The 21,299-nt window shown below is 40.2% G+C and overlaps 1 protein-coding gene across 1 annotated transcript in view; it reads left to right on the top strand.

The window, feature by feature from the left end:
- Positions 1–3,481: 3,481 nt before the first annotated feature.
- Positions 3,482–21,299, top strand: part of LNPEP (leucyl and cystinyl aminopeptidase) — a 118,909-nt gene continuing 101,091 nt past the window's right edge. The window contains exon 1 of the mRNA XM_012541125.3: positions 3,482–3,639. Within this exon, the coding sequence (XP_012396579.1) occupies positions 3,621–3,639 (19 nt within the window). The 5' untranslated portion in view covers positions 3,482–3,620. The remainder of the gene's footprint in view (positions 3,640–21,299) is intronic.

Raw genomic sequence — 21,299 nt, forward strand, 5'->3', positions numbered from 1 at the left:
CTTCTTGTAAGATAGGAGTGAGGGGGAAGATAGTAGGAGAAGATATTTTAAATTTAGATAGGAAATATAAATTTTTTTAGCATTTTAATTTATTTTTAATACACATTGTTTTATGAATTATGTTGAGAGAAAAAAATCAGAGCAAAAGGGAAAAAACATGGGAGAGATTTAAAAAAAAAACAACAACAACAGAAAAAAAGAATGATTTATATTCAGTCTCTTTAGTTCTTTTTCTGGTTGCAGATGATATTTTTTGTCCAAAGTCTACTGGGATTGCTTTGCTCACTAAAAAAATCAGAGCAAAAGGGAAAAAACATGGGAAAGATTTAAAAAAAAAACAACAACAACAGAAAAAAAGAATGATTTATATTCAGTCTCTTTAGTTCTTTTTCTGGTTGCAGATGATATTTTTTGTCCAAAGTCTTCTGGGATTGCTTTGCTCACTGAACTACTGAGAAGAACCAAACCTTTCATATTCAAACCCTCACATTCTTACTGTTATTGTGTACGATATATTCCTGGTTCTGCTTATTTTGCTCAGCATTAGTTAATGTAAGTTTTTCCAGACCTTTCTATAACCAGCTTGTTCATCATTTTTTAATTGATCCATTACCTTCATGTACCGCAACTCGTTCAACCATTCTCCGATCGATGGGCATCTACTCCTTTTCCATTTCTTATAATGCATAATGGGCGTAATTCCAGAATAGTTGGATCATTTCACAACTCCATCAACAATTCATTAGTGTCCCAGTTTTCCTCCACTCCCTCCAACATTTATCATTATCTTTTCCTGTCATTTTAGCCAATCTGACAGGTGTCAGGTGGTACCTCAGAATTGTTTTAATTAGCAAGAAGTGAAAATTTTTTTTAGTGGAATCTGGGAAGCTAAATTCTCATCGAAGGAGAGATGGGAAGCCATGGGATGAAAAGATAAGGAAAAACTGCTGTGATGCGTGGGATTGATGTAATAAAACTGTGTCTCCTTAATCTTTGTGGAGGGTGGGTCAGTCAGCTGGCCTGGGGAAATTCATAAAAATGATCCCTATTCTCCTACCTGGTTCCTATGGGAATCTTCCACTTCCCAATCGATCTGGGAATGGCTTGGGTCTGGGAAACAATTGCTTTGTTTCTTTATTGATTTGAAAATTAGCCTCTAATCGCTGCCTAGCCCCAAACAATAGACGGGTAATAAAAAACAAGATTCCGTAACCAGATTTTTGCTAATTCCTAATCAGGAAGCAGCAAGCTGCGGGAAGTAGTTTCTCAGTGAAAACAAACCTTCCCCCCCGAAAACCACAACAACCACAACAACCACAACCACAACCACAACCACCTCGCTTGCAGATCGGGACCGCTAATCCTTTCGCAAAACCCCGCGACATTGTTAGGGTATCTCTCAGCCCTCAACAGGATGAGTTAATCATCCGATGTAAAAAGCACTTATTTCCTTTGTGTCAAGTCTCTCATACTTACAAGCTGCGTGACTCCACGTGCAACCTATCTGAGACTTATTTTGCACATCTTTAACAATGGGCCTGGGCAGAGGATTTCAGTAGCGAGGTGTTATAATCATTATAGACTGGCAGTAATTGCACAAGGCGCGGGGACCAGGGAGAGGTAAGCGCTTGGCGTGCAAGCAAAGATTCACTCGGTGGCTTAGCCCCTTAGGGACATCGTACAGGAAGTGGCGGCAGCGCAGAAAAGAGGCAGCAAGAAAAGCTTCCCCTCCGGCCCCACCTATCAGCCTGAGGCTGATGCTGTTTGACATAAACCACAGGAAAGAAAGGTGTAACCTCCAGAGCCAGACGCGAACCAGAAGGTTCCCACGAAGCAAGCAGTTTCGCCCCTCCCCTCCCAGCTTCACTTCCTCAGGGGGGTGGGGGAGGGGGGATTTGGGTTTTGGGCCTCGGTAAAAATCCGCTCTGCAAACCCTCGGGGCACTATTTAGCTTGCCATGGAGAGAGCAGGTGTAGAGACACGCTTTTCTCTCTAAACCAAAACTGGCCGTACTCCCTGAGCATGCGCGGTGGTCACACGAATCCCATTCCATTCCCTCCGGGTTTTGCCGGAGGCTGAGCCGGGAGGAGTCTAGGCTGGGGCTTTGAAGGTGGCCGTGAACTCTAAATAAGGCAGAGCCTTGGTGTGGTGCAGAGGGGAGGAGAGGAGCAGGGCGGGGCCAGGGGAAGAGGGTGGGGCCAAGGGCTATCCTTAAGCGTGCATCTTTTCCCTGGAACCACGCATCTGTCTCGGTGCTGAGATGGGTTGGACTTTAGGGGGCACAGGGACCCCGAGAGTTCTAGGTTTGCGGGTCGCCCTTGTCCGATACTGCGCCTAAGTCCGGAAGACCTGATTTCAGACATCATATTAGCTTGGTCAAATCACAGCCTCAGTTTCCTCATCTTTTAAAGGGGACCTAATCATAGTTCCTACCTCATAGGGTAGTTGTTTTGTGGATAAAGTGATCATTTGTAAAGCGTTAGTTAAATAAATTATCTATAAACACATAGCTCCGGTGTCAGATATAGATATGTCTAATGATAGCTAACTATAGCTTTAAATAGAACCATAGATTTGCCTGTAGATCAATGTAGATCTAGATCTATGTCAGATATAGGTAGAGATCTATCTATAATTTATTTGATTGGCGCTTCGAGGTTTGCTGAGTTTTACAAATTCTCTTGTCTTATTTTATCTACCTAACCATCACCCAGAAATGTAGATGCTAATTTAGGTCTCTTGTTTGTGGTCACACACACGTGTGTCCATATCCATAGATCTCTTTATCAGATGGATGGACTTTGGGCTGCCAGTCATGGAATGTGTGGGGATGGGACACGCACTGACGCAAAATAGAAAATATTAGTGCCGGGAGGTAGGCTTAGGGGACCGTCTAGACCCCATTCGCTTCTTTCAAAGATAAGGCTCAGTTTCAGGTGCGGAAGAAGCTCCAGTTCGGAGGAGGGAGGAGGGCGCGGGACTTTTCTCCAGGAGTCTTCTCGGGTCTCTTGAAGATCGCGATGAAACCGTCTTTTCCATTCTCCCTCCCCGGTTCTCTATTGCCCTAAAGCCGCTTGGGGACTGAACGTTGCTCGGGGATTCTGGATGCCTTGCTCCCCTGGCTCGGGGGTTCACGGGGATCACGCTTTTGCAGCCTTTCCACGAACCCCTAGAAGTTGTCCCTCCAATTCTTGACGGTTGGGGCTTGACGCCCAAAGTGCTACTGATCATTTCAAGCTTGTCATCCTAGTCAATCGGCTAAATATCTCTTCTCTTCCAAAACAAATTTCTAGTCATGCACAAGAGGAGGGACCCGGCGCCGCTCCTGGGCTCCCTCTCCCCCTCCCTCCCTCCCCGAAGCTGTTGGAAGTTGGGGACCCGAAGAGCGCACTCATTCCTCCGTCTCCTCCCCCGCCCTCCCTCCGCGCTCTCCTAGCGCCAAGCCCGCGGCCCTAGCTAAATCCCGAAGTGGACTACGGCGAAGCGGCGGAACGACCTTGCTCTGCTTGTTGCCTCTTTAAAGTCGCCTCGCCTGGGCATGCTCAGTCGGCAGGCTCGGTTTGGGTCCACAAGTCGGAAGCTTGTGCACTGCTCCAGCGCTGAGCCGCCGTGGGGAAAAAATGGAGCCGTTCACCAGTGGTGAGTGGTGCGAGTCGAGCCGCTGCCCAGCCACTGGCCCCGTGCACTCGGCGCGGGCGGCCCCACGGGGGTGGGCTGCCGCCCCTGCCGCCCGGCGCGCTGCCCACAGGGGCTTTGGGGGGCGGGGATGGGGCAGGGGCTGCAGGGGCGGGCTGGAGGCCGGAGAGCTGGGGAGGAGGGCAGCTTCGCTTTGCCAGGCCCGGCCCCTGGCTGCCCGCTGAAGGTCAGCCCCGGGCCCGCCCCGAAGGAGGGGTGCGGCTGCCGTCTCTACTCTCCAGCTCCGGAAAAGCCCCGCTGTGGGCCGATGGCAAAGTTACTCCTCGGGCAGCCCAGATAACAGGGACAGGGGAGAAACTTGGGGAACCAGAATTGCGCTTCCCAGAGTGATGGAGAGACGAGGTGGGAGAGGTGGCACTTGGCTGGCGCTTAATACAAGCTGATTGACTGATGATTGATTAAGGCTCCTGCTCTGCTTCCCGACGCAGCGCTGATTTGCTAAAATAGAAACTTAGTGGGTGCTGGAAGGCTAAAGGATAGCAGCAAGATTGGGAGGGAGGCGAGAAGGTGGCCAGCAGAATTGGGAAACTTTACAAGGATCTTCTTCCCTAGCGGGTTTTCTGCATTGGGCTCATCCTTTCCGCCCCTATGGGGGCATAGACCCCAGTCCCAAAGCCTCTCCAGCAGTGAGGAGAGAGTCCCCATATCAAACGGACTTTGGAGACATCTACAAAATTTTAAATGTGTTCAGTTTCTGAGTCCTAGACCTTTCAAGTTTCTAGAGCCCTCCCCTGTGATGGGAAGCTAGAAGAATTGTGACATATTAGCTGGGGCAAAACCATTTGGCTAATAACTAGGGCCCGCTGTCATACAAATTTAGTTTAAGTTTTCTTCAGAAACTAAAACCCTAGTAAAACCGACTACTTTCACTTTAAATAAAGGTGCTGGTTTCACAGTTTGGTGGTGTGATATTTAAGTAGTTGGTGAAGTATACAGGTTTGCTTTGTTTTTTTAAATGGATACTAGATTGACTACCTGGTTTAGTAGAACTTTATGACAAAACTTAGATCACTTTCATTTTTCTCCCATAGTTAAGTAGTATTCACTTTTTTGTTGGCAAGTATTTTGAATGTAGTTGAGGTGAGGTGCTAGCTTGGTTAGAGCATGAGGCCAGGATTTGGTTCCTGTAAAAAACTGGCTTCAAAAACATTTTTTTTTCCATTACACCCTCCTCCCTCCCCCTTCCTCTCTTCTCCCCTTCCTCCTTTCCTTTCCCCCTTCCTCCTCCCACATTCTAGAAATTGTGGGTTGTTGATTAAAGAGACACTGAGTTAGTGTCGGTGGCTTTATATACTCTAAGGCACATATTCAAAGTTAAGGTCCTTTCCCCTGCAGGTATTACTTTAATTATTTATAGTTTTGAGGATCAGCTAATAAAGTTATTTAACAGACTTTTTTGTTTAATACTGATCTTTCATACTAAATCATTTAAAAAGATTATTACCTGTGCTATAATTTCTACTATAGGCGCAGTAATTTTCTATTCTAAGCCTTAAATGTGTGGAACTTCCATAATTGTGACTCCTGGTATTTTAGTTTCAATCTCCCATTTCAGTAAGTTTAGGTTTTTAGACATATTCCAATAAAAATAAAGAAAAAAACTTAAGACTAGTCCAGTATTGTTTGCTTGTCACAAATGAAACAAACCACTGTTTGATATAAAATATTTATAAGGTTTTTAGATTTAGAATTTTCAAGAGTTCAGTCATATTTTGGGATGTGTTGGGAGGATTTGTGATCATACATCTTCATATATCAACAGATAGGCGGAATGCCTAAAATGTAAGAAACTGGATGTCTAATTCCTTTTCTTTGGCTTTTTTTCAAATTTTCAAATAAGGTTTTTTCTTTTTTAAGGTGAAATAGGGAGGGAAATTTGTTTGTCTTCCTTAAGAAGAATAGAAAATTACAATGTCTTCTTGTTGTGGTTAGGAATTTGGGATAATCTCCAAGGATGAGGATAGTGTTGTTTAATATGGCATAAAACTATTCATTCACCTTTCTCCTATGGGAAGTAAAGTGTGATATTTCTTTTTTTTTTTTTTTTTTCCTTTAGGCTTAAAATAGCCATTACAATTCATCTCAGGTCAATTGTTGTTGTTTTCTTTTACATTATTATGTACATATTATTTTCCTGGTTCTGCTTACTTTGCTTTATTTCTCTTCCTACAAGTCGTCCTATATTTCTCTGAATTCCTAATATTTTTCCTCTTCTGTAGGGCAAAGGGAATAAGCACCTATTGTTTGCCAAGCACTATAGTAAGTGCTTGATAAGTATTTCATTTGATCCTCATGACCACCCTGTAAGATAGATGCTGTCATCCCCATTTCAAGGTTGAGGAAATTGAGGCAAACAGACTTTAAAAGATTTTCCCGGGAACACACAGCTAGTAAATGTCTAAAGCTTCATTTGAACTCATATTCCATTATATTCTTATAACATGGTTTGATTAGCTAGTATTTTGACAAGTACCCACTAGGTTTCCAGTTTTTGTCCTATTCATCTTTGCACAGTATCTTGAATATTCAATAAATATTTAGTGCCTGTTGTGTGCAAAGTCACTGAGTTGGGGTACTGGGATATACAGACTGAAAAGACTCTACAAGCTCAAGAAACTTACTTTTTACTGGGATAATGCTTGCCATTGGACCTATAACATGTAAGTAAATACGAAGTATGTGCAAAATAATTTCAAGATGGAATACTATGAGAAAAGATGAGCTTCTGCTGTTGTCAGAAAAACTTGGAAAGACTTATGTGAACTGATGCAAGATGAAGTGAATAGAGCCAGGAGAACAACGTACACAGTAACAGCAATATTGTGGGGGGAGATCAACCATGAATGACTTGGCTATTCCAGAAAAACAGTGATTGAAGATAATTCTGAAGAGTTTATGATGAAAAATGCTATCTAGCCTGAGAAAAAAGAAATAATAGAGTCTGAACACAAATTGAAGTATACTTTGCTATTTTTTTTCTTTTGGGGTCTTTTGTTGTCTTTAATAACATGATTAATATGGAAATATGTTTTGCATGACTGCATATGTATAATCTGTATCGAATTGATTACTTTTTCAGTGGGGAAGAAGGGAGAATTTAAAACTTAATTTTTTAAAATGAGTGTTAAAATTGTTTTTGTATATAATTGAAAAATATTTAGCAATAAGTTCAAAAGGGAGTGAGCGCTAACAACTAATGGAAAGATAAGGAAAAACCTTGCATGACAGGGTAGTAAGATAAGTATTCTTTCAGGTGAAGGTAAGGAGAGAGTGTTATAGAACTGGGTTAACGACATGGAGGTGAAAGATGGATTGTTGTATATGGAGAACAGCCAATAGGCCAGTTTATTTGGAATCAAGAGTACCCGAAAGGAAGAGTAATATGAAATGATTGCAAAGGATGGATTGGAACCTGACTTGTTGAATTGTTTCAGTTGTGTCCTGTCCAACTCTGTGACCTCAGTTGGTGTTTTTCTTGGCAAAGATATTGGAGTGGTTTGCCATTTCCTTCTCCAGCTCATTTTAACAGGAGAGAAAACTGAGGCAAACCAGGTTTGCCTCAGGTTTGAGGCATGAGTTCAGATTTGAATTCATGAAAATGAATCTTCCTGATTTCAAGCCCAGTGTTCTATCCACACTGGCCACCTTAGCTGTACTGGAACCTGACTTTAATGTTTATTTAATGCCATAAATGTGGGTTGAAGATTTTATATTTTCTATATTAATCTAGGGGCAAATTTCGTTTTTATTTTTAAAGGAGTTGTGGTTACAAGGGAGGGATTATGTTATTAGATCTGTATTTTAGAATTATCATTTTATTATCTGTGTGAGGCTGAATTAGAAGGGACAGAAAGATGGCACAGAAAATTCAGTTGGGAGTCTCCTGCTGTATGTAGTCCATAGAAGAGAAGATAGAGATCTTTCTACCCTTCCCCAGGAGGAGGAAGATCAACTGCACTTTGTCTTGACTGACTCTTATTTGACTTTTTGATACCCCTGGGACGCTAGCCCTCCACTGCTGTCCTTGGGGTTTCCTTGACAGAACTGGAGTGGTTTGCCATTTCCTTCTCCAAGGTTTAGGCCAGTTGAGGTTAAGTGCCTCACTTCTACACAGCTGGGGTCTGAGACTGGATTTGAATTTAATGATTCTAGGCCCATTACAATATATACTGTGCCAAGCTGCCCCCAAATCTACATACTTGGCCACTAATTGAGAGAGGGAGGAATTGATAACTTGAGTGATTGGAAGGATGGCGTGACATGTGATTTTTTTGTTTGTTTGTTTATTTGGGGTTGGTTGGTTTGTTTGTTTGTTTGGTTTTTTTTACATATTGAACTTGAGGTGGATGTGGTAAAATCTTGGTGGAACTGGCCAGAAGACAGTAATGAGTTCAGGACTTTGGCATTATTTGCATAGAGATACATAGAATCTGTGGAGAGAGAATGTAGAAAAAGAGGCCTCGGTGAAACAGCCACTCTTAAAGGTTGAAAGCACTGGGGTGATTTAACAAAGGAAAGTAGGAATGGGTCAAAAAGATAAGAATTGGGGTGGTCAGCAGGGCTACAAAGTGCAAATATGTCAAATATGATGAGAACTGAAAAACAGACTTCCCTATAAGATTTCTCTCAATTCACCATTGAGAGAGAGAGAGAGAGAGAGAGAGAGAGTGTGTGTGTGTGTGTGTGTGTGTGTGTGTAACATCTATATACATATTTAGTTGTTTCTCCCTGTAGAATGTGGGCTTCTTGAAGACAAGGTGTTTTTGCCTTTTTCTGTTTCCCTACTCCTTAACAACAATGCCTGACAAACATAGTAAGCTTTTAATAAATGTTCAGTGATAATCTTGGAAACAGCTATTTCAATTAAGTGAGTTTCAGAAACTGGATTATAAGAATTTTGCTAGTGAATGGAAAGGAAAAGAAATGGAGACCTTTTTTTAAAAGTTTGTGAAAGGGAGGAAAAATATAGTCAATAGCTTGAAAGTATGGAAGTCAAGAAAGGGGTTTTAAGGATTAGAAGGCTGATCTGGGCATATAGGTAAGGTAGTAGGGTACATAAGGAGGAATTAAAAATAAGAGAGGGGAAAGCTATCTGTTTTATCTCTATTTCCTCTGGACTCTATTTTGCCTTGCAACTATGAGTAATTCTGTTACTCTTTTCAGGTAATATTAGCTATAAATCCACAAGTCTTCCAAAGGTCCTTAAAGAAGAACTAATGGAAAAATATTTGGGCATTCTGATTGTTGGTGCCAGGAGAGATATTTTTGGTCACACTGTTAAGTGATTTCTTTTTCTGACCCTATTTGTTATTAGTATTTATTGAGCTCTGGCCACATCTAAGGCATAAACCAAATGAGGCAAACTTTAATCCAACCTCTATGTTTGTTGTAAAGGACATATGTGAAAGTGGAAGGAAACTTAATTATATCATAGTCAAATTTCTGTTTGGGGGGGGGAGATATGGACAAGAAATGGGACAGTTTAAGTATTGAGAGCAAGTGATAATCAGATGGACAGCTTACATACCTCATTGGTATCCATGCAGTGACAAAGCTTTCACAATTCCCAGTGACCTGGCTGGGTCTTTATATAGATAAGTATAGATGAGTTGAGGTCTGCCTTGTTGGACAGAGTACTCACATAGATGAAATTATATATTCACTAGAGTTTAAAATAGTATGTATCTTCTCCCAATCTCCAACTACAAGCCAAAGAGTTTGACTTTGGTTCCTGGGAAAAATGTAGAACAGATTATTAAAGAGATAATTGTCTAATATCTGGAAAGGAAAGTGACAATTACAAAGAGCCATGATGTTTCATAAGAACCGGTAGTGCCACCTTGTTTCTTTTTTTTTTTTTTTTTGACCAGATAAAATAAACTAGCAAATGAAAGAAATGCTCTGAATGATTTTAGCAAGGCTTTTGATAAAGTATCTTTTAATATTCTCGTGAAGAAAATGGAGAGAAATGAATTAAGATGTTAAAATAATTGAAAGGATTCAGAACTGGTTGGACTTCCAAACTTGAAGAGTCATTACTTTGTTAGTATTTCTCTGTTAATTTTTGGCAGAGGGTCTCTAGGGCAGTGCCTCAGGATTAGAACTGTACTATTTAAATTTTTTAATATTTATTTTTATCAATGCCTTGGATAAAAGTATCGATGAAATACACCTAGATTTGCAGATGATACAAATTTGGAAGGGATAGCTAATCTACTGCATGACAAAGTTGGGGTCCAAAAGGGACTAGAGTTTTAGACTAAATCTACTAAGGTATAAAATTCATCTTATATAATCTTAAAGTCTTGCACACTGGTTTAAAACAGGGGAGGTGTGAAGAGAGGTATAGTTAGGCAATAATTGTCCTGAAAAGGGATTCTTAGTGGTTTCCCCCTTCAGTTCAATTTGACCATATGAAGTGATAGCCAAAAAAAGCTAATTGGATCTTTGCATTAAAAGAGTTTTAGCTTCCAGAACTTGAAAGTATTAATCCTATTGTAGTCTGCCTTGTTAGAGTTTATCTAGAATGTTATATCTAATAGTAGACCTTGTGGTTCAAGATAGATCTTAATTAGGCTGGTGAGTATTGGGAAGAATGGAAGCTCCATCATGGTAAAAGATTTGAGTCCTAGGTATCTTTACCCTGAAGGAAAGAAAAGGGAGGTGTAGGGGTGTGTGTGTGTGTGTGTGTGTGTGAGTGATGGGCGGAACAGCGCTTTATGTCTATATTCTAGTAGTGGAAAGGCTGTCACTGAGAGAAGGGTTAAAACTTGTTTGGCTTAGGGGGAAGAACCTGAAAACATTAGGTTAAGGTTTCTCTTTAGTTGTTTTACAGTCATGTCCAATGACTCCTCATGACCCATTTGAGATTTTCTTGGCAGAGATACTGGAGTGATTTGCCATTTCCTTCTCCAGTTCATTTTACAGATGAGGAACCAAATAAACAGGTTAAGTGGTTTGCTCAAGGTCCCACAGCTAATAAGTGTCTGAGGCTGGATTTGAACTCGGGAAGATATCTTATTGACTCCAAGCCTGGCACTTTTTCTGCTGCAACACTTAGCTATAACAAAGAGGTAAATTTAGGCTTGATGTCTGGAGAGATTTCCTAACTTTCTAAAAACCTATTTGGAAAGTGATTGATTTTGCTTTCTTGGAGGTCTTCATGCAGAGGAGACGTCATGCATGAGTATAGTTTGTTGAGTATATTATAGTAGGGATTCCTTTTGTGTATGGGTGGTGGCTGAGAGACTTTCTAACTCTTACATTCCGTGATTCTGGCCTGGTTTTGGGGACTGTTTTGACAGTGAATTTTATGCCTCATTAGACTATGGATGCTGTGTTAGGAAGATGTTGGTATTGATCTATGTATTTATCTCCAGTTATTTTTGCCGTCTGTTATTTTAGGCTCTTTTCACTGGGATACTAGGTTAGCATAAATCAGGCTTATTTTCCCCATCTGTACTAATCCCAAATGATTTGAAAAAAGAGTGCTCTTATAAAAGTCATTAAGTAAGTAAATGATGGCTTTAGGAAAGCACCAACTAAAGATAATTTCTTCCCTGCTCACAGCCTTCTTCACCCCCTTTTTTTTTTTTTTTTTTTTTTTTAAACTTAGCCCAGAAGGTTATATTCCAAAGTAGATTATTTGGATAGATCTTGATGTCATAGAATTTTTAAAGGGTTTATTCTTTGGCTTAAACATGGAAATGTATCTTCAAGTATTTTTTCCAATTACAACTAATTTTTTTTTTAACATTCATTTAAAAAAATTTGTTTCAAATTCTCTCTTTTTCCTGTTTCTCCCTGCATTGAGAAGGCAAGCAATTTGATATGTTTTACATGTACATTCATGAAAAGCATTTCTATATTAGTCATGTTGTAAAAGAAAACAGACCAAAAAAAAAAAAAAAACAACAACCTCAAAGAAAAATAAAGGAAATTTTAAAAAAGTATGTTTCGATTTGTATTCAGATTCCATTAGTTCTTTCTCTGTATGTTTATAGCATTTTTCATCATCAGTAAATATGGAAACACCTTAAGAGTTCATAAACTAAATCAGTGATTCTGAATTATTTATATCAAGGGACTCAGTTCTACTTATAAAAGTCGATTTTTTTTTCATATTTCAATTCATTTAGGATATTTCACACCTTTCAGGCAATTTTAGGAACTGTAAGCAATAAATTTATAATTTATAGATTTTAAAGCAGTGTTGTCATAGTTTTTCTCATAGATGAAGCTAGATAGAGCATTACCTCTAGGAATAGGGTACTTTTAAAATTCACTCTTTTCCTGCGAAGATTATGAGTGTGTTAATCTTTAAATTTGTTACATAGTAAATGTTAATAAATAATATTAGCTAGATTTTTTTTTAACAGAATTATAAGATTTACAAAACATTTTACAGATATTTTATTTTGTTAACACAATTACTCTGGGAGTTAGATGCTATTATTATCCCCATTTTACAAATGAGGAACCTGAGGTTGAAAGATAAAGCAACTTGCCCAGATTTAGCTAGTAATGAACTGGGATTTGAATTCAGGTCTTTCTGATTCTGAGTCCTTTAATCACCTCATTGAATTGGGAGATTATCACTTTCATCTCCACTCCATCCCCATTTCTTCTCTCTCTTATCCCTTAAAGAGTTAGGGAGGGTTAGTGCTGAAGGAGAAGGGTAATTTCCGTTAAAGGGAGTAGAATGGAAATGGAACTAGGAGTAAGGAAGTATGGGCCTTAGTCCTGACCTTGTCACTGTTTCTTCTTCTTTCTTTTTTTTTGCCTCAGAAATTGGGGTTAAGTGACTTGCCCAGGGTCACACAGCTAGGAAATGTTAAGTATCTGAGGTTAGGTTTGAACTCAGGTCTTCCTGATTTCAGGGCTGGTGCTCTATCCACACTAGCTGGCCCATTGACTGCTGCTTTATAATACAGTTTTAGATCTAGGTACAGCTAGGCCATCTTCATTTGCATCTTTTTTTCATTAAATTCCCTTGAAATCCTTGACTTTTTGTTCTTCCAGATAAGCTGTTAATTTTTTTTCTACCTCAGTAAAATAATTTCTTGGGAGTTTGGTTGATGTGGCACTGAATAAGTAGATTAATTTAGATAGTATTGGCATTTTTATTATATTAGTTCAGCTTACTCATGAACACTTGATATTTTTCCACTTGATTAGAGCTGACTTTATTTATGTGGAAAGTGTTTTGTAATTGTGTTCATATAGTTCCTGACTGCCTTGTCAGGTAGACTTCCAAATATTTTATACTATCTACAGTTATTTTAAAAGAATTTCTCTTTGTATCTCTTCTTGCTGAATGCTTCTTTAAAATTACAAATTCACCGTAAAAAAGGAGAGAGTATTCATTTGTTGAGAGAAAAAAGAAATAAAATATTGAAAGATATGTCTAAAGATAATGGAGAGAATAAAAACTTAGTCAAATTACTGGTTACTGTTTGAGGTTCATGATCTTAAAGCTTATGGACTTAATGATTATTCTGAGAGGAATTTTCCTGACATATCCAAGATATGTATGAAACAACATTTCAACTGTCTTTATTTCTAGACTTTCTTGAGGGTCAGCAGTCTCTTGATCTTTGAATACTATCAATAGGACCAGAAATCAGTGGGGGAAAAAAAGGAAGCAGGTAGGGTTAAGGGAAGTAGATAAGGCCAATATTTAGGCGGGGAGGAATTATTTGAGCTAAGGATCATAGGCTGACGGAATGATGGGCTAAGCAGAATTGGAGTAGGGGGTTGTATTACTAAAGTCAATCCTTTTCTTACAAGATGCTATAAAAAAACTTCCTGGGGAAGGGATATTAGGATGGACAGTCAGCTAGGAATTTTACCCAGGAAGAATATAAGCTTGACCATATATCACTCACAACTTACAGGCTGGGAACCACTCTGAAAAATGAAGTACCACAGTAGTGTGGGGAAAAGAGTCTTAGATTGGAAGTAATAGGAACTGGATTCAAAAATAACTGTAGTATGACTTTGAGCTTCAGTTTCTGCTATTATAAAATGAAAGGTTCTTTTTTAGCTCTTAAGTCTATATTTATGGAAATATTTAATCAAGAACCATCTTCAGTGTCACTCACTGGAGCTAGGATTATTGATAGATTTTTTTTCTTTTTGATGGGAAAGAAGATGACGCGACATTTCTTGATATTTAAAAAAATTTGGATTACGTAAATCACAAAGGCTTAACAAAATATTCATATATAGGAAACTTTTATATAGCACTCATTAAAGCAAAGATTCTTAATTTGGGAGTCTGGAGCTTTTTTGGGGGAGGGGGAATTGATTTGGGATAACTATATTTCACTATAATTTGTTTCCCTCATAAGCTTATGTATTTTATGCATTTAAAAAAATTCTTAGATGGGGTCTTTAAGCTTTACCAGATTGCCAAGAGGTCTACAACAAAAATGGTTAAGAACTTTGACTTTAGAGGAAAGATACTTAGAAATAATAATAATGATAATGATGATAAATAATGCATTTAAATAGCATGTTAAGTTTGGCAAAGTGATTTACAAATATTTATCTGTGACGACCACGCTAAGACCCAGGACGCCCCAAAATCAGCTGGAGTCAGGATAAGCAAAAGTCCGTCTTTATTCTTGGTCTTAGACTCAGGATTGAACAGGATGGAAGCAGAATCTCTGCCACTGCCTTCCCTCGTCTACCTTGAGAGTGTGTCCCTGGCTAGCTTTACTCCACCTCCTAGTCCCTCCTACAATCCTCTGTACACCAATCATTGAGCCAGTATGGATAGTGGAGAGGACCATTTTCCAAGCATATGCCCATAGAGTACTGTTAGCCTCAAGTGCTCAGCAGTCCTGACCTCAGTGCATTGATTCAATAGTTCCAGCCCTCTACTTCTCTCCCGCTTTCTTTTGTTTTAAAACACAGGAATCACTGACTTCTTAGGATGGTAAGAGCCCCCAAAAGGAGGTGTGTAATGGGCTGAAGCTTGAGTTGATGCACTGGGGTCCCAAGCCAGTGAGGCTAAATAGTAATTGGACCATACTCTATTAATATATATGCTTGGAGAAAGAATGGCCCCCCGCCCACTCTTTGTGCAAGGCCTGATGTGTTGTATAGGAAATGACGATTTTGGTGGGTGGAGGCAGAGGGGCAGGAAGAGAGGCAGGGAGAGACTGCTGGCTGGGTTCCTGTTGCAGCTGCACACATTGTAATGGTGATCCCCTCTTCACCTCCGATCCTTCTTCACCTCTTCTGAGAATAAAGATTGAAGATTTTCCCTTAACCTGAATTCCTGACTCCAGCTGATTTTTCACAGAGGTGATCACACCCTCCCTGACTTCTCAGGAAAAGAGGTGAAAACACCAAAAAGGAGGTGATCACGCGCCCCCCCCCCCCCCCCCCCCCCCCCCCCCCCCCCCCCCCCCCCCCCCCCCCCCCCCCACTTCTCAGGAAGGGAGGTGAAAGCACTAAAAAGGAGATGATCACGCACTCACTGACATCTCAGGAAGAGAGATGAAAAGCACCAAAGGGAAGTGGGGATTGCTAGCGGGTTTCTGGGCTGAAGGCTCTTATTAGAAACAGATATGCGCAAACCCTTCAGTATGGGAGGTATTACACAAGCACATAGTAATAACACACAGGCTATTAGTGATGACTCTCCCCACAGTCAGTACAGGCTCAGTGTGGTGCAGCAGACATGAATTATGCATGCAAGTAGTGATATAACAAACAATATAAATCAATATGGTATCATAAGAGATTTCCAGAAGTCCTAGAAGGAGGATATGTAAACAACAGTCACACATATACCTTCTTCAGCAGCCAAGAGATAGTCCAAAACCAATCTATTGTCCATTGCATCATGTGTCAGGGAATTCAATGATCCCCTCAAGTTTTTGAAGTCCTGCAACAGTCTTTTTATGTGTTAGGGAATCCAATGATCCCTGCAAGTTTTTGAAGTCCTGCAACAGTCTTATCATTTCTCAGAAAATCCAGTGATTCCTGAGAGTTTTCAAGTCCTACAACAGTCTTATCATATCTCAAGAGAATCCAATGATTCCTGAGGGTTTTGAAGTCCTACAACAATCTTATCATGTCTCAGAGAAGCCAATGATTCCTGAGAGTTTTGAAGTCCAACAATCTTATCATGTCTCAGAGAATCCAATGATTCCTGAGGGTTTTGAAGTCCTACAACAATCTTATCATGTCTCAGAGAATCCAATGATTCCTGAGGGTTTTGAAGTCCTAAACAATCTTATATGTCTCAGAGAATCCAATGATTCCTAGGGTTTTGAAGTCCTCAACATCTTATCATTCTCAGAAATCCATGATTCCTGAGGTTTTAAGTCCTACAACATCTTATCATTCTCAGAGAATCCAATGATTCCTGAGGGTTTTGAAGTCCTACAACAATCTTATCATGTCTCAGAGAATCCAATGATTCCTGAGGGTTTTGAAGTCCTACAACAATCTTATCATGTCTCAGAGAATCCAATGATTCCTGAGGGTTTTGAAGTCCTACAACAATCTTATCAAAATGTCTCAGAGAATCCAATGATTCCTGAGGGTTTTGAAGTCCTATAACAATCTTATTATGTCTCAGAGAATCCAATGATTCCTAAGGGTTTTGAAGTCCAACAATTTTTGATGTCCATGAGTCAAACACCATAACTGCCATGCTCTTTCAGGAGTGGGCACAGTCAGCAATGGGACCATCTGATGTTTCTTGGGTCTTCTTTGTTTCAAGGATCTGCTCCATCTCCCTCTGATGGACAACGCAAATACGGCTCGTTGGCACCCACCTGATTCCTTCTCCACCTGTGGATATACAAGCAAACCCTCTCCCCCAAGCAGTTAACCTATCTGGTCCCTTCCATTCACCACTTTTTGGGTCTCTCCACATCACCTGGCGATTATCTAAAGATAGTGGAGCTGCTCGCACTGGACACTGACCTTCCTGTGGGTTATAAAACCTGTCTGCCAGAGCCAGTGCATCTTTGTCAAAAATCAAGAAATTAATAGGATAAAGAGCTAGATTTAGAAGTTCTCTAGGATTACCTGTGGCTCCCCCCTTTCTTTTGTTTTTGGAGGAGCGTCTTAATATCTCTGTTTCTCCTCTCTACTATTGCCTGTCCTTGAGGATTAAAGGGTATGCCAGTGGTGTGTAAAACCTTATACTGTGCACAAAAGTATGCAAAATGTTTAGAAGTATATGCAGGTCCATTATCTGTTTTTATGACTTGTGGCACACTCATAATAGCAAATGCTTGTATAAGGAATTCAGTGACCACTTGGGCTGTCTCTTTTGCTGCTGGTATTGCAAAAGTGAATCCTGAAAAAGTATCTACTACAACATGGATAAAGACAGACAACCAAAAGATTTATAATGGGTCACATCCATTTGCCAAATTTCATTGGGTCTCAAACCACGAGGGTTCTTCCCTGGAGGCAATGTAGGAGCGTGGAAAGGAAGGCAAGCTGTACTGGCTTTTACTATGCTCCTTCCTTCCTCTCTTGTTATTCCAAATTGCAAACGTAAAGCTCGAGCAGCCTGATGATATTTAAAATGAGATTCTTGGGCTTCTTGAAATAAAAGAATATTGGCCAGCATAGTTAGAAGGCTATCTGCCTTTGAATTACCATCAAAAATTGGACCTGGAAGTCCACCATGAGAGTGGACATGCAAGATATAAATCTTACCTGGATGCTTTCTTACTTGCTCTTGAAGTTTCTTGAAGAGCTGATATATATTAGAGGCTACAAATTTTAATTGGACTGTGGCAATTCTTTGTACCACACCTACTGAATAGGCCAAATCAGATATTATATTTACATCTCTTGGATAATAAGTAAGAGCTAAAATGATTGTATACAATTCATTCTGCTCAGTGGGCTGAAAAGGAGTTTTGAGTACTCTCTTTATAGTTAAGTCACGAGAGTATACAGCACAAATATGTTTGGATGCATCTGTAAAGATAGTTGGTCCTTTAAGAGGAACTTTAGAAACCTTCTCTTCAAGAATCCATTGCCAATTATGTAATAGTCTGGTTATCTTTAATGGAGACCCGTGTGCAAAATTTGGATCCATGGCCAATAAAATTTGTCACTCTGGGATGGTTTCACAGCATACATTAATTTGTGCATTAGTATAAAAGGTGTTTATCTTGTCAGGTCTTATCCCAGATAATTGTACTGCTCACCTAATGGCCTTTAATAAAAGTCTAGCCACAAGCACTGGGTAAGGAGTAAGGCTTTGTTCTGGTTGTGCTGGGAGTTTCACCCACTCTATAACACTGTCTCCTTGAGGAAGGACTGCTGTGGGTGTCTCTTGTGTAGCAAAACCCGATATTTCCAAGGGTTTTTGAGTGACCCTTTCAACCAAATTGGATAAAGCCAGTTCAACTTCTCTCAAAGCCTCTTGAGCTTCTTTTGTAAGCTGGGGTGGTGAGTTTAAAGCACTGTCTCCCCTTAAAATGTCATATAATGGTTGTAATTGATAGGTAGTCAAGCCTAACACTGGACGCATCCTTAAGATATCTCCTATCAATTTCTGAAAGTCATTTAAGGTGTTTAGCTTCTCTGTTCTTAAGGAAATTTTTTGCACTGTGAACACCTTAGAATATACTTCAGATTCCTAAATATTGAAAAGGATCATGTCTTTGAATTTTTTCCGGAGCTATGTGCAATTTGTAGTATCTTAGTGTTTCCATGGTCTTTTGTAGACATGCTTCTAACATTTATTCCTCAGGTACACATCCCAATATATCATCCATCTAATGTAGTAACATAACTTTTGGAAATTCTTTTCTTACTGCAATAAGAGCAGCAGCAACATACATTTGACACATAGTAGGGCTGTTTTTCATTCCCTGTGGCAAAACTGCCCATTCATATCTTTTATAAGGCTCAGCTAAGTTAATGCTGGGCACTGAAAAGGCAAATCTTTTCATATCCTCCTTATCCAGAGGGATAGAATAGAAACAATCCTTAATGTCTGTAACCCAAAGAGGCCATTCTCTAGGCAATTGAGTAGGAGATGGAAGCCCAGGCTGAAGAATTCCCATGGTTTCCTCTGTTCATTTACCTTTTTTAAATCAGTCAACATCCTCCATTTCCCAGATTTCTTTTTTACAACAAATACTGGGGAATTCCAAGGACTTAGAGAAGGTTGTAAGTGTCCTTGGTCAAGTTGCTCCTGTACTATATCTAATAAGGCCTGAATTTTATCGCTACCTAAGGGCCACTGTTCTATCCACACTGGTGTATCAGTTTTCCATTGGATAGGAACAGGTGAAAGTGTTGGCAGGCCTTCAACAGCAGCCCTGCCTAAAAAACCGAGGTACTCATTTTTAATCCTAATTGTTGTAAAATGTCTCTTCCCCACAGATTGATGGGGATTTTTTCAACTATAAAGGGAGTAACAACTCCTCTTTCACCTTCAAATATCCATCTCAAAGGGGTAGCACTAACTTCGGCTGCTGTTGATCCCCCTACGCCAGATATGTAGGTGTCTGCCTTAATCTTTGGCCAGTGACTGGGCCAGTTGGCACCTCTAATGATTGTAAGATCTGTACCTGTGTCTATCAGTCCTTCTAATTTTATGCCATTTATATAGATAGTGAGATAGATCGGTCAGCTGTCACAGCTGCTGTTTAGTATATTCCTGGATTTTTTTGCTTGGAGTCAGAATCTGGGCAACTATCACCAGATTTCTTATTAGGAGTCTGTATTAGTAAACCTGATGCTACTACTTCTGGTTGATAAGTCACACATTGTCTACCTGTATTAGTGACTGAGATGTTATCTGCACATTCCCCTATTTCCCATATCAGTGTGTGGATGGATACTGTTTTGTAAGTGCTCTCAGGAGGTGAAATGGTCAAGCCTACTGTGCCTGGAGGCAAGAAATCCATAGGCTGGAGAGGAACAGATTTCACCTCTCCAGGGGGTATCTCAGTTGTCCCAGCTTCATACAACTCTATTCTCCCCAGTTGTAATCCCTTTCTCCCATCAGATTGCTTCCTGGCTGGTTGATTGTGTCATCCCTTTCTCCCATCAGATTGCTTTCTGGCTGACTGATTGTGTAATCCCTTTTTCCCATCATATGGCTTACTGGCTGATTGGTCATGTCTGGGTACTGGACTTCTAGGCACTCTCTGGGTGCACCATTGTCTGCCATCATGCCCCAAGTGTTTTTGTTTTGGGCCCTACGGCTGGGCCCCTCATACCGTTTTCCTGAACCTGTCTACATTCTGAGGCCCAATGGAAGCCTCTGTTGCATTTTGGACATGGGGTATTGGGTCTTGTTCTCCCACCCTGATTTCACTTTGTCTCTATGACAACATTGAACTTTCAGATGCCCTACTTTGCCACATTGAAAGCACTGACGAGTCTCTCTGGAAGTCCTTTGCCAGAAGGGACCCTGTTTCCCCATGTTCGGATTTTGGGAAGTCTGCATCATTGTGCCCACTGTGGCACAGTGTCTTATGGGCTCCTCTAAAGGGGAATCCTTGCACAGTCCTAGTATAATTCTTCTACAAACCTCATTAGCATTTTCTTTAGCAAGTTGCCTTATCATAATGTCTGTTACTGCATTTTCGCCATTAGTTCGTATGACAGCTGTCTGGAAACATCCCACAAAATCAGCAAAGGGTTCATTTGGCCCTTGAGTTATTTTTGTGAAGGCTTCACCCTTGTCATTCTTATTGGGAAGCAAAGTCCATGTTTTGATAGCAGCAGCAACAATTTGCTCATATGCTGCTAAGGAGTAATTAATCTCTACTGAAATTTCTGCATAAGAACCTACACCTGTTTGTTGGTCACAGGTGATTGGAGGATTAACTCCACTATGACTATTTTGTTGGACTTGTATCCTATAGGGCTCACTATATTCAGAAAGCCACAACAAATTTTGTCCAGGTTCTAAGCATGTCCTTGATATAGATTTCCAGTCCCTAGGGGTTAAGACTTCATAAGCCAAATTCTGTAGTAACATCTTAACATAAGCTGATGTAGCCCCATAAAGAGTTCAAGCCTTTTTCAGGTCTTTGAGGATTTCTATATCAAAAGGAGCATATCTTCTACTTTCTTGACCTGAAGAGTCAAACTCTTGAATCACTGGGTATATCTCAGTTTGCAAATCACTTAAATTCTGGCCTTCTTCCCTGGCTTTAACTACTGCCTTTTGCAATCTAGTCATAGGAGAAAGTGATTTTTTTGGGGGAAGGTTTTGGTGATGTCATAGCCCCTCCTACTACTCCTTCCCCCTCCATCCCCGAAGGTGAAGTTGATTTCGGGGAGGGGGAGTGTCAAGAACCAGTTCTGGTGCAGGGGAGGTTGAAGCTACTCTGTGAGAGTGAGAATCACCATACCCTTCATCTTCACTTAACTCCCCATGCCCTCTGGTGATATCACTGTTAATCCTTCCTTTGTCCTCCTCATTTTGCTCACATTTCCTCATCTGGCCATTTTTAGAATTTTCCTTCTTTCTATAACTAGCAGGATTTTTTAAGGCCAATTGTATTATGTTGTATGTATAGAATGTTTCCTTGGAAATTGAATGAGGACCATGATCATTGTAGCATTTGCATAGTTGCTCTCCTAACAGC

Source organism: Sarcophilus harrisii, chromosome 1 (assembly GCF_902635505.1).
Source record: "Sarcophilus harrisii chromosome 1, mSarHar1.11, whole genome shotgun sequence".
In the NCBI taxonomy this organism is placed as follows: domain Eukaryota; kingdom Metazoa; phylum Chordata; class Mammalia; order Dasyuromorphia; family Dasyuridae; genus Sarcophilus; species Sarcophilus harrisii.